Source organism: Tursiops truncatus, chromosome 3 (assembly GCF_011762595.2).
Source record: "Tursiops truncatus isolate mTurTru1 chromosome 3, mTurTru1.mat.Y, whole genome shotgun sequence".
NCBI classification, from domain to species: Eukaryota; Metazoa; Chordata; class Mammalia; order Artiodactyla; family Delphinidae; genus Tursiops; species Tursiops truncatus.
In genome coordinates, this window is record NC_047036.1 from 160,012,251 (window position 1) to 160,025,958 (window position 13,708).

The following is a 13,708-nucleotide window of genomic DNA, read 5'->3' on the forward strand; positions in this document are numbered from 1 at the left end:
GCCCCAGGGGAGAGCGTGCTGACGTGAGCATGGGGGCTGCTGGCCAGCCGGAGCATTTAAGGGCTACTGCCAGGTGCCAAAACGTGGTGACTCCATCCTTTGGGCTGGGAGCATAGTACCCAGAGCTGTGAAATACTGTGGTAACCACAGCAACAGTGGCTTGGGGTGTCTGCCTTTGTGGGACATGTGGGACCTTGGTTCAGACGCACCTTTGATCCATGGAGCTGCGTGCCTGGAAGGCAGAGCAGTGGCCTTGGCAGAGTCAGCAGGCTGTAGTAGAGCGGGAAGCAGGAGCCAGTACTGGAGCTGCCTGCAGCCATGGAGGGGGGGGCCATACTGGGCCTCAGTTTCTCCATCTTTTTAAAAAAATAAATCTATTTATTTATTTTTGGCTGCCTTGGGTCATCGTTGCTGTGCAGCCTTTCTCTAGTTGGGGTGAGCAGGGGCTACTCTTCATTGTGGCGTGCAGGCTTCTCATTGTGGTGGCTTCTCTTGTTGCAGAGCACGGGCTCTAGGCGTGCGGGCTTCAGTAGCTGTGGCACGTGGGCTCAGTAGTTGTGGCTCGCGGGCTCTAGAGCGCAGGCTCAGTAGTTCTGGTGCACAGGCTTAGTTGCTCTGCGGCATGTGGGATCTTCCCGGACCAGGGAATCGAACCCATGTCCCCTGCATTGGCAGGCGGATTCTTAACCACTGCACCACCAGGGAAGTCCAGTTTCTCCATCTTGAAAGGGACACTTGCTGCACTGACCTCTTGGGCTGGCCAGGGATTCATGAAGTTCTTCGTGAAGGGCTGTGCCCAGCATGTGCTCTGTCAGTGAGCCTGCTTTGTGAAGGGTCTGAGGCGGGCAGGAAGGGGAAGCCAGAGAAGCTTCCAGTGTGGCTGGATAGGAGGACCAGTGGGCTGCCGGCGCTTCTCCATCTGCAGCTAGAGAGCCCCATCCCCATCCCCCAACCTCTGTCTCCCCCCCCACCCCGTCTCTGTCCCCCTCTCTCTGGGTCTCTGTCCCCCTTCTCTGGGTCTCTTTCTCTCTCTCTGGGTCTCTCTCCCCCTCTCTGGGTCTCTATCTCCCTTTGTCAGCCCAAGTGCAGCGTCTTCCCTGCTGATGCACCCAGGACCCTAAGGTGGAATGGCCTGGAGCTCCCTGGTACTGCATCAGCTGGGGTGTGAGCCAACCAGCTGCACTGCGCTGCTGTGCTCCATCGAGCCACATGGACAATAAAACCAAAATTGGCTTTGAAAGTGGAAGTGCTCTCTGTTTTGAGGGGAAGTGAGGGAATTTGCATGTAAGAACAGTATGTTAAAGGGGCAATACCGTCAGACTCTGTTCTGGCCTGAGCTTTGGGCTCCACGTGGGGGTGGGAAAGGAGTTTACAAAACCCCAAAGAAATGTTTCCATGAAATTCTTTCTTGGTCTTGCCTTTTCCCATTTTTTTTTTTTTTTTTTTTTGGACATTCCAGTGAAAAAAACTTTCCGGGGCTTCATATCTCTCCTGTGGGCTTGGGAAACCGACCGTGGAGACCAGGGCCAGCAGCCGGGCGAGGGCAGGAGGAGGGGAGCGCCCTCCCCGCCAAGTGCTGCTCCCAAGGCAGCCCCTACCGCCGTCGCGGGGCTCTGTCACTTTTGGTGTGGCTCTGCACCTCCTGTGGCTGTCCCTCACTAGGCCATCCTGCCTTGGGTCCCCTCGAAGCAGGCCCTGAGGCAAGGATATTTGGGGGGTGGTATATTTGGGGGGTGACCCCATGAAGAATGGGGGGCAGGAAGGAGCCCACACAGGGGGCGCCAGCAAGGATCCAGCGACAGCATGGGCAATGGGCTCAGAAGGCTGGGGACGCCTGGAGGTTGTGGGGATCCTGCCACAGGTGGGCATTTACCCCACCTAGTCCCACTGGCTGTCAGCTCCCGTGCAGGGACATCCAGAGGGAGGCAACAGCTGTTTCCCTTGTTCAGCACGGGACTGCACATGGCTGGGGGTGCCTGATGACCGTGGTAGAGAGACACAGCACGGGGGTTGGGGTCAGGGGGCACATGGTCAGAGGCCAGGCCCAGGCTGAGGGTGCAGCTGGGGAGGCAGTGAGTGGCCTCCAGAGACGCCCTGACCCGGCTGCTGACGCATTGGCTCCGATGACTCAGCGCGGGTGACCGTGGCTTGGGTGGCCGTCTGGAGACTCGGACTAGCTCAAGGGCTGCCGCTGCCGCCTTCCTGGGGGCCCGGGGCCCCGCCTCGCCAGCCGCCCCCTGTCTGGGCCGGCCTGAGTAATGGGTCCTTCCCTTAGTCATCGGTCCCAGGCCCTGGCCCTCCCTCTTCCTCCTGCCCACCTCCGCCCAGCCAAGCCTGCTTCTCTGTCCAGGCTGGGGACTCTGGCCCCTGCCGGCTTCCTCCCTCCTTCCCTGAGTTCCCCAGAGGCTGTGAGGTGTGTGTGGGGTAGCGGTGGGGGCTTCAGAGACAGTTGTCCCACCGGTGAGATGGGAGGAGGAAACCAGCCTTGTGAGGTACCATGAGCCTTGCTGGGGGCACGAGGAGGAGCGCCTGGGACAGCATGAGGCGTGCAGAAAGGGGCTCTTTCCTACCCCCTTGGTGCAACTTGGGCTCCACACCCTGTAAGCAGAAGTGCTATGGGCTTTGTAGGGCTTCCTGGGCCGGGGTGTCCTAACTCCAGCAGAGGAGCGTTTTAACGCTCAGAGTATGCACGGCCTCCGTGCTCTGCTGGAGGGCAGCCCTTTGTACCTCCTTAAAGGGTGTTTAGCTTGTTTCCCATCTTCAGCCCCCAGAAATGGTATTTGGTAAATATCCTCACACATCTCTCAACTTGCACATGCGAGTATATCTCAGATAAATCCCAAAAGTAGACCTGCTAGGTCAAGGATGTGAACCTTTAGAATTTTTCTAGGTCTACCAAACTGCCTGCCTGGGAGTTGTCCCTCTTCGCACTCCTGCTGGGAATGGACAAGAGCATCTGCTGCCAGATGGCCCACCCCATGACTCTGCCCACCTGAGGGGTGAAGCCAGTCCTTTGGCAAGCACACTACCCTTATCGTGAGCGAGGCTGAGTCTTAGGTCTCTCCAGCCAGCTGTGCTTCCTTTCCTAGGAACCGTCAACCCACATCCTTCTGTGACATTGCTGGCTTTGTATTGATTTCTTGGTGCTCTTTATATATGGAGGACCACTGTAAATATATGTCCAGGGACCAAGCAGCCCCGGGATGAAGTTGCCTCTGGTGGGAGATCTTTCTTCTGGTGAAAACATGCATAGGCACGCCAGTCCCCAGAGCTCAGAGGAAGCACAGGAAATCCTCCCAGCTCGCCTCACACTTTCAGAGGAACTTCTAAGAAAAAACTGAGGCCAGCTAAAAGCAAAATGTCAAATGCTGGGTTGGGGGAATATACCAAATCTGTGAGGTGAGGTGTCCACAGAGAGGCCAGCCAGGCTCACTTGACACCTGCCGTGGGCTGGTGCTCTGTGGGTGGTTCCAAGCTTCAAGTTCCCAAGCACTTGGCCCCATTCAAAGGCATGCGAGTGGCTTGTATGGTTGGTGGCAGGATGTAGCCCCCCACTTTGCCAGCCCAAAGTGAAGCTGGGGGAAGTAGGGGGTCTGTGGTCCCTCATTTCCCAGGAGGTGATGGGGGCCGGGGAGCCTCATGGCAGCCCTGTGACATCTGCTCCTCCCTGCCCCTTCCCACCGTTTAAAAAAATTTTGGCCGCGCTGAGCAGCATGCGGGATCTTATTTCTCAACCAGGGATCGAACCCGTGCCCCCTGCAGTGGAAGTGTGGAGTCTTAACCACTGGACCACCAGGGCAGTTCTGCCTGCCCCATTTGAGAGCTGAGAAAATGAAGACCCAGAGGACCGGGGAACGTGCCTTAGTCACACAGCTGGCAGATAGCAGGGCAGCCTTGGAATCCTGCCCTCTGCTCCTCACACCAGGTGCCAGAGCCTGGAGCAGCAAGGGCCGTGGTGCAGCCCGGGCAGTCTTTCCGGAGTGGGTCTGGCCAAGATTCACCTCCCAGGCTTTGGGTCCCGGCCCAACCCTCCAGACACTCTGCTCAGGGCCAGGCTCCAGGCTTGGATGACTCTAGGGGATCCTGGTGATGAAAGTGGCACACAGGTGCTGTCTGCGTGTCACCTCCTCACACCCCGCAGCCCCTGCTGTGCTGAGTGACATCTGCAGAGAACAGCACTGCCATCCCCGGGGCTACCCAGACTGGCCAAGTCTACGTCTGTGTCTGCATCTTAACACGGCCCCTGGTTTGAGACACACCTCTTCTCTGTACCCTGTTCCTGGGAGGGAGGTTCCAAGGGGTCACAGCAGCCGTCCCTGATCCCAGGCCACTGTGCTGCACAGGGAAGGTGGAGCACCTGGCCCCAGGCAGGAGGGGGCCCGTCTTGGGAGGGGAGGTGGCTCTGCACAGGGGCGGCCGTTTGTGGAAGTCGGGCCTTAGGGCCAACACCCAGGATGCAGCCAAGCCCTCTGCTCCCAGGGAGAGGCTGGGCATCACTGTCTAACCTCAGGGGTGGCAGAGCTGGGAGGAGAAGCCGGGGACACCCCCACTTTTTCTGGCCTCTGCACCTCTCTGCTCCCAGCTCCTGTCTCCTCCCCCCGGGACATTCACAGCTTCGATGTGAAGCCAGTTGTGGATGATGTGACCACTTCGGGTCCCCATTTCCCGATTGTGCACCCGACGAGGGCAGATCTGCTCTGTCTCATTCATGCTGTGTCCTCCCACCCATGAGAAACAGACAAGGGGCTGACAAAAAAGCCCATGAGGAGAGGGGGGGAGGGGGGGATGGATCTGAGCACCTCAAGGGTCCTTGGAGGCTCATGTGGGATGTGACTTTGGCTCGGCGCTCCAGAGGCCCGTCACAGGGTGTCGCCGAGAGGACACAGCAACACCCTGTCCCTGGAGATGTCCTGGCAGGGCCTGTATGGCTGAGGGCAGCCCTGGCCAGTGGGTGGGTACAGTTGGAGGCCTTCTGAATCCTGAGGGTCCAATGACATTCTCTTCGTGATCTTCAGAACATGGGTCAGGTGGGGTTCTTGGGAAACCAAAAGAGCAGAGACTCGGATCCAAGCAGTGACCCAGTCAGGAAGGATGGGCTGGATGCCGCAGCACTGGCTGCTTCCTGCCTGGGAGAGGAGGGGGGCGTGTGAGGTGGGCGTCCCCTCCACCTCGTGGGGAGAGGCGACTCAGCCAAGCTAGAGACTCAGGGTCCTCCTGGGTCCCTTTCCTTCCCTCCCTCCACGGTCTGCACACCCAGCCTCCAGGACAAACCCAGGATCTGGCTACCGACACCACTGGCGTCCCAGTATCACCAGCTCAGATGACCACAGCGCTGGGCTCTGAGTCACATGTGTTCCTGCCTCCCAGAGACAGGATGGTTTTCCGCTAAGCGCAGGTGGTGTCCCCCTGCCACGTCCCCTGTCCCCCCGCCATGTCCCCACACCTTCGGAACCCTGAGCACCTCGCAGGCCTGCAGGCAGTGTCCAGGGCCCTGCAGCCCCTCTACCCATTGGATGGTTTACCCCTTTTGCCTAGGCTCTGCAGAAGGCCGCTGATGGGGGCGGCCTGTGCGAGCCGGGGACCTCCCGTCAGCAGCGACTGTGTGTCTTGTGCCCGGCGTCAGCTCTTTTACCCCTTGGTTGTGTTTTGGGAGCTGGTGGGCAGTAGGAGTCGAGGAGCCTTCTTTCTCTTCCTGCTTTCTTGGAAAGACCAGTGCCCACATTCCTGGCCCTCATTTGTGGGCAGAGGCAGGCGTCAGTCCCAGGAATGGGAAAGCAAGTTCCAGAGAGCCGGAGGCCATGGCGAGAGAGCAGAGGGCTGGGGAGGATGGCCTTTGCCTGGGGTGGGGTGTGGGGGCTGAGAGAGTCCTGGGAAGGCTCTTGACCCCATGGAGGCTGATGGGCATTGCCCGCTTCTGTTGTGTTTGGAGGAGGAAGTGATGTATTAGGGCCTCCTAAACTACTCATTTATCTCTGCATTTCTACAAAAGTTTTCCGAGATGAAACAGCAAAGGGGACAGGGGCTGGGGGGTGGTAGGGGATGAGGGGAAGCGAGTGGGAGTGATAGGGGCTGGGCCACAGAGGACCTTGTATGCTGTGAGGCCCTGGAGGTCATGGCAGGGTTTTGCCCAGGACCTGAGAAGGCTCAGATGTCCTTGAGTTTTGTATTGTTTTGAGGTGGAAGTCATATAACCTAAAATTCACCATTTTAAAGTATATAATTCAGTGACATTTAGTGCTTTTACAGTGTCGTGCAACTATCGTCTCTGTTTAGTTCCAGAACGTTTTCATCACCCCAAAGGGAATCCTGTACCCTCAGGCGGGCACTCCACACCCCCCCTCCTCCAGCCACTAATCTACTTTCTGTCTCTGTGGATTTCTGGACGTTTCATATAAATGGAATCATGTAACACGTGGCCTTTCGTGTCTGGCGGCTTTCACTCAGCCTGATGTCTTCCAGTTTCTTCCATGTTGTAGCATGAATCAGTTTCATTCTTTTTTTTATGACCGAGTAATATTCTGTTGTATTCATATACCATGTTTTGTTTATGCATTCATCCACTGATGGGCATTTGGGTTAGTTCCACCCCTCTCCTTTTCAAAACTTTATTTTTATTCCAAGACAACCTTTGCCTTGTGCATCCTCATTTTGAGGTGCAGGAATCTGTTTTACTTGTCGCATCCCCAGCTAACTGCCCCCATAGGTAAATCCATCTTAGGGCAGTTATTCTTGGTTTTATGGCTTCCTTACGTTGGTGACAGGAAGATCCCACACAACCTACTGTTTCCTGGGCCCGGGTTCAGTCCTCCTGCGTCCTCTTATAGCTCTGGGGCTGCGGACAGCCTGTTCAGCGTGTCCCTGAAAGGTAGGACTGACAGGCGTTTCCCCTCGACTGGGCATCCACCGAGTGCAGCCAGGGCCGAATTCTTCCGTAAACGGCCAGGGTGACTTGATGGTCGTGTGGCCGCCCTCCCCTGGGGTACAGGGCACAAGAGGCATGCTGGCTGGTGTCAGAGTGGCTGGACCTTGAAGGTCAGCACCCGCTGGAGGTGGCTCTCCCTCTCCCACGGTGAGAAGCTGGCCCGTGGCACCCCCAACCCCGGGGCTTAGTGCCACCCGGGAGGCTGCAGGTTTCAAGTTCCTCCTTCAGACCTGTGCTGGAGCTCTGCGCTGGCAACTAATCCCACCCCGCCTCCTGCAGGGGAGAGAAGAGGGGCTTACTCGTGGGGATGGCTCACTGGGGCACAGGGGACAGTGAGGTGACATGGAGAGTCCTGTTCCTTAAAACGAGCACTCAGTAGGCACAGGACGTTTTATTTGCTATTATTTATTTTTGGCTGCGTTGGGTCTTTGTGGCTGTGCGCGGGCTTTCTCTAGTTGTGGCGAGCAGGGGCTACTCTTCGTTGCGGTGCGTGGGCTTCTCATTGCAGTGGCTTCTCTTGTTGTGGAGCACGGGCTCTAGGCGCGCGGGCTTCAGTATTGTGGCTCGTGGGCTCTAGAGCGCGGGCTCAGCAGTTGTGGCACGTGGGCTTAGTTGCTCCTTGGCATGTCGGATCGTCCCGGACCAGGACTCAAACCTGCATCGGCAGGCAGATTCTTAACCACTGCACCACCAGGGAAGCCCCAGCACAGGTCATTTTAGAATGAAAGCTAATGAAATAAATTTTTAAAGAGGAGAAGGTTGGAAGCAACCCAAAGGTTCATAGATGGGTGAACAGATAAAGGAATTATGGTGTGTCCACACAGGGGAATATTACTCAGCTAGAAAAAGGAATGAAGCGTTGACACACGCTACAACATGGATGAACCTTGAAGGCATCAGGCTGAGTGAAAGAAGCCAGATACAAAAGACCGCATGTTGCATGATTCCATTTATATGAAACATCAAAACAGGCAAATCCATAGTTACAGGAGACAGATTAGTGGTTGCCAGGGGCTGGGGGAGGGGGATTGTGGGGGTGACTGGTAATGGGTGTGGGTCTTCTTTCACAGTGCTGAAATGTTCTGGAACTAGATAGAGGTGATGGTTGCATAACATTGTGAGTGGATTTTATGCCACTGAATTGTATACTTTAAAATGATGAATGTTATGTGAATCTCATCTCAAATACAAAAAAAAGGGATGCGGGAGGCTCTGCAGGTCCTGCATCAAACCCCGCCCATTTCACAGGCGGCAAATGGAGGCTGGAGAGGCGCATCCACTGTCACGGCCAGTCAGTGGGCAGGTGGCAGACACCATTGGGACCCAGGCCTGGTTTCCACTTCTCTGGGGCTGGTTCTGGCAATTTTGCCTCCACCCGGGGCAGCTTCAGAGCCCTGCCAAGCCTGCCCAGGGACCAGACGGCCCTGAGGCCGGTGAGCCACCTGCCCACCTCTGCTCTCCCCCAGCATGGCCGACAAGAACGGGGCCCTCAAGTGTACCTTCTCAGCCCCGGGCCACAGCACCAGCCTCCTGCAGGGCCTCGCCGCCCTCCGTGCCCAGGGCCAGCTCCTGGATGTCGTGCTCACCATCAACCAAGAGACCTTTCACGCGCACAAGGTGGTCCTGGCCGCCTGCAGCGACTACTTCAGGTGAGCGTGGGCCCCCAGGGGCAGGGTGGAGGGTGCTGCCCTTCTAAGAGGGAAGATCTCAGGGCTGGGCATCTAGCCGGGGATGGCTCTGAGGGAGAATGGCTGGGGTTAGCCCATCTTTGGGTTTAGAGAGAAGTCCAGTAAGCCTGCAGGTTTTTCCAGGTTTGCTGCTTATTCAAACTTGTGGGGGACACTGAGCAGACAAGCAGAGCATGCCTGGGGCACAGAGGTGGGTGCCCGATGAGCAGCTTCTGCCCTGCGAAGGTGGCAGGGCTCCGTCAGGTTTTCATTCGAAGGCTTTATGTGATGCCTGCATGTGCCAGGCGCTGTTCTAGGCCTTGGGGATTTAGCAGGGATAAGACAGGCACGAGCTCTGCCCTCATGGCACCTGTGCTCAGGCTGACGGACGGGAGGGACACCTGCTCGGCCGCCCTTGTGTGCGCCAGGTTCTGTCCAAGGCCCCACGTGATGAGTGAGGCCTTGCTGGGTGTACAGGTCTCTCTACCCTAAAGGCCCTTTCCTGAAAGCTCCTTCCCTGTGCCTGGCTGGGCAGCGGGGCGAGGGCCCCACGGAGCAGGGCTGGGGGCCATTCTCATCAGCTGGGGGCTGTCACAGGCTGGGGACAGTCTCCCTCATTCCCTTAGTGACCAGCTGGCAAGCTTCCTCCTGACACCAGAGAGAGCTGGGGTGCCGCCCTGGGGGTGGTTCTTCAGCCCCACATTGCCAGGGGTGGCCGAAGCGTTCCCACCTGCCATCCCAGGTGCCCGTCTTGGGCTGCATGTTCCTCGCAGCTGGGGTGCCTTGCCTGGTGCGCCCCCTGGCTGCCCGCCCCACGGGCTCAGAGGGGCCATTCTGGGGAGTTGGAGCAGCCAAGCCATCTGGGGCGCCGCTTCTATTTTTATTCTGGATTTGGGGACGGGCGGGCTGGCCCAGCCAGAAATGCCCTTTAAAGGCTCCTCTGCGCTGGCACTGCAGTTGGAGAGGCCTTAAAAGGCAATGCTCCCTCCCGTCACCGTCACCGTGATTGCTTCTGCCTTCGATGGGCTGACGGGACTCGCGGGGACAAGAAGGGGCAGGGTCCAGGGGGCTGGTAGAGCACTGCGGTGGAGGGTTGGGGGGTTGTTAGTCAGTGGCCGCACAGCAGCACCAAGCTCAGCTGTCCCTCCTCTGGGGCCTGAGCTGGGCCCACTGGGTGTGCGACTAGGGGACGGACATCTGTCGGGCAATGTCGGGAAGTTCTCTCCCCTCAGACGGCTGTCACAGGCGTGTGCTGATGGTAGTTATAATTATGATGAAATGCCAGCTTGCCCCAAGCTGGAGCACACGCCATCTTCTAGAACCTGCCATGAACCCTGAGCAGGCACTGGGGTTCTCACCCCTCTTCCTGGTGGGGGGCCCTCAGAGGCCATGGGGAGCTGTGACCCAGGGCCTACGTCTCTCAGCAGCGCTCACATTAGCTCTGCTTCTCAGAGCAGGATAGCACGGCTGACAGAGCTGGGGTTACTTGCTGCTGGGGGGCGGGTCTCACGATGGGCTGGTGTTCCTTTGGGCCATTCTCAGGGGGCTTTCCTGACCACGTAAGCCTCTGGAGATAGCAGGGACCCTAGCACCGCCCCCTGATGGGCACTCTGACTGGGCACCCTCACCCCTCCCCAACCCATGTGACAGTGACCCAGGCTGGGGAACGTGGAGCCAGCTGCCCACGTGAGGGGCTGGGCTCTGTGAACCACAGTGCCTAGTGCCCTTGGGGGTCCCCGCCTTGTCTCCTGAACTTGCCGCCGGCGTGGTCGTCCAGGGCTGGGTGTTAATGTGGGGCTGGAGACCTGTCCCCAGAGCCAAAGCCAAAGCCAAGGTTTGGTCGTCTCTTGCACAGCCGCACCAGCCCCGCAGCGAGCAGCCCCTGGTCCCCGCCCTTTGAGGCAGCTGGGCCCCAGCACCGCACACTTCTGGGTGAGGCCAGGCAGGGCTCCACGTAGGGGGGCAGAGTGGGGAGTTGCTGCTTGTAGGAAGATGCATGGCTAGGGGTGGATTAAAAGTCTTTTCCTTTTTGCCTGTCTTTAATGAGCATCCAGCCTGCTTTCCCCTGGCCGGCCGTGCCCTGCTCACAGTGTCCTGGGGCCAGGCCATGCTCGGGCAGCCACAGTGCCCCTTGGCTGCCCCGAGCCCACATGCTATGTTTCTGACCTTCAGGGCCATGTTCACGGGCGGCATGAGGGAGACGAGCCAGGACGTTATTGAGCTGAAGGGCGTGTCGGCCCGCGGCCTGCAGCACATCATCGACTTTGCCTACAGTGCCGAGGTGACACTGGACCTGGACTGTGTGCAGGACGTGCTGGGTGCAGCCGTGTTCCTGCAGATGCTGCCCGTGGTGGAGCTGTGTGAGGAGTTCCTCAAGGCCGCCATGAGCGTGGAGACCTGCCTCAACATTGGCCACATGGCCACCACCTTCAGCCTGGCCTCGCTCAAGGAATCGGTGGACACCTTCACCTTCCGGCACTTCCTGCAGATTGCCGAGGAGGAGGACTTCCTGCACCTGCCGCTGGAGCGCCTCGTCTTCTTCCTGAAGAGCAACCGGCTGCAGAGCTGCGCCGAGATTGACCTGTTCCGTGTGGCCGTCCGCTGGCTGCAGCACGACCCCGCCCGGCGGCTGCGCGCCAGCCACGTGCTCTGCCACATCCGCTTCCCGCTCATGCGGTCCTCAGACCTGGTGGACAGCGTGCAGACGCTAGACATCATGGTGGAGGATGTGCTGTGCCGCCAGTACCTGCTGGAGGCCTTCAACTACCAGGTGCTCCCCTTCCGGCAGCATGAGATGCAGTCGCCGCGCACAGCCGTGCGCTCGGATGTGCCCTCGCTGGTTGCCTTTGGTGGCACGCCCTACACCGACAGCGACCGCTCGGTCAGCAGCAAGGTGTACCAGCTGCCCGAGCCGGGGTCCCGTCACTTCCGTGAGCTGACGGAGATGGAGGTGGGCTGCAGCCACACGTGCGTAGCCGTGCTGGACAACTTCGTGTACGTGGCCGGGGGTCAGCACCTGCAGTACCGCAGTGGCGAGGGTGCCGTGGACTCCTGCTACCGCTACGACCCCCACCTGAACCGCTGGCTGCGCCTGCAGGCCATGCAGGAGAGCCGAATCCAGTTCCAGTTGAACGTGCTGTGCGGCATGGTATACGCCACAGGTGGCCGCAACCGGGCCGGCAGCCTGGCCTCAGTTGAGAGGTACTGCCCGCGGCGCAATGAGTGGGGCTACGCCTGTTCACTGAAGCGCCGCACGTGGGGCCACGCGGGTGCCTCGTCTGGGGGCCGCCTCTACATCTCGGGCGGCTACGGCATTTCGGTGGAGGACAAGAAGGCCCTGCACTGCTACGACCCCGAGGCCGACCAGTGGGAGTTCAAGGCTCCCATGAGCGAGCCCCGAGTGCTCCACGCCATGGTGGGTGCTGGCGGCCGCATCTACGCCCTCGGTGGCCGCATGGACCACGTTGACCGCTGCTTCGACGTGCTGGCTGTGGAGTACTACGTGCCCGAGACGGACCAGTGGACCAGTGTGAGCCCCATGCGGGCCGGACAGTCAGAGGCCGGCTGCTGCCTGCTGGACAGGAAGATCTACATCGTTGGGGGCTACAACTGGCGTCTCAACAACGTGACAGGCATCGTGCAGGTGTACAACACCGAGACGGATGAGTGGGAGCGCGACCTGCACTTCCCGGAGTCCTTTGCCGGCATCGCCTGTGCCCCTGTCCTGCTGCCCCGGGCCAGGACCAGGAGGTAGCTCCCCAGACCCCGGTTCCTGGCCTGGCCGCCTGCTGTTTCTGCGAGGGGCTTGGCGGGTGCGTGTCTGGGCGGGGAACTTCAAATCCCCACCCCCGCGGGCTGGTCTCGCATAAGGCACCCTCCTCACCCCCCCCTTCCTTCCTGAAGCAGATTCTGGCTCTGTGCCCAGTGGGGGAGGCTGCCAGCAACAAGGCTGATGTGGCAGCAAACTCACACCCAAGGTGGTTTCCTCGCCCACCTTCAGTTCTCGCTGGCTGCCTGGCGGGCGGGAATCGAGGTCTCCTTTGGGACGTCGTGGTGTGGCTTTGCCCCACTTCTCTCCCCTCCCCCTGCCTGGAGGTCTGAGAAATGCAGATACGAACTCGTTCCCGGTTGATCCCCAAATTCCCCCCAACCCCCATGAGTTGCATGCGTCCTTTTTAAAATAAACATACCCCAAGTCTCTAACATATGGACCTCCAGGAGCAGGAGAAGCGGCTGGCAAGTACTTGGCTCGGGTTGGCCAGAAGGGCACGTTTCCGCCTCCCCAAGAAGCCTGAGCTGCTGGGCAGGAGGGAGCCGGCACTCATTTCTATTCCTGGCCTGGGTCTTAGCACCTTCAGGGTGTTCTGTCATCCGCTTTCAGGAGGAAAAACAACACAGCCAGCTCCCAGAGACCGTCCTTACGGGCATCAGGCCTTCCCGTTTGGCCCTGGGTGATGTGTGGGGCCTTAATAAGAACGGGCTGACTCTCCTCATCCCTGTCCCGGTCCCATGAATGAAAGGGGACGCCTGCTTCAGAATCTCACAGTGCATCTGCATTCCACAGGCCTGTCCCGTGCTTTTTATTTCTCCCCCTCTTTCCAGCCCTCTGCTCCCCCCAACCCTGTGTTCAGGTTGACATGCCGCAGGCCTGTGCCCACCCTGCGTGGGAAGTCAGGCGGGCTGTGAGGCCTCTGCCTTCAAGGGCCTTGCGGCATCTCCAGCCACATTTGCTTTGGTGTCTAAACCTCAAAACCATTTTTTTTTGTTGTTGTTCTCTTCTGCTTTTTTTTAAGAGGCCAGCACCACTGTCTTATAAATGGGATTTGTACCCTCGGGGCAACTTAAAGTGTCTCTTCTGCTGCTAATGGACGATTGATGTCGTGTCTCTGTGACCCGCTCGCCATGTAAATAATTAACCTCATACCTTAGCAGACGTTGTCTCCTAATACTTTCCTTTTATTTAATAAAAATGTTATGGTAAAAAGATGGAGTGGGCCCAGTGCTGAGCTTGTGGGCTTGATGGGTCGCAGATTCCTCGTGTCCTTGCGTGTTTGGGGGCTCCTCTCCCCCCTCGCCCTTTTCCAGCATTGCAGAGGGGCCGGAAGTGGGGCCGGCCTTT

At 58.8% G+C, this 13,708-nt stretch overlaps 1 protein-coding gene across 3 annotated transcripts in view; it reads left to right on the top strand.

Moving 5' to 3' along the window:
* KLHL26 (kelch like family member 26) overlaps positions 1-13,575 on the top strand; it is a 28,415-nt gene extending 14,840 nt beyond the window's left edge. For 2 of the 3 annotated variants that reach the window (XM_073803100.1, XM_073803102.1), the window contains exons 2-3: positions 8,389-8,565; positions 10,756-13,575. In XM_073803100.1, the coding sequence (XP_073659201.1) occupies positions 8,389-8,565; positions 10,756-12,343 (1,765 nt within the window). In that variant the 3' untranslated portion in view covers positions 12,344-13,575. Of the gene's footprint in view, positions 1-8,170; positions 8,566-10,755 lie in introns of all 3 variants that reach the window. The other variant, XM_073803101.1, reaches the window with a different exon arrangement.
* Positions 13,576-13,708: the final 133 nt, after the last annotated feature.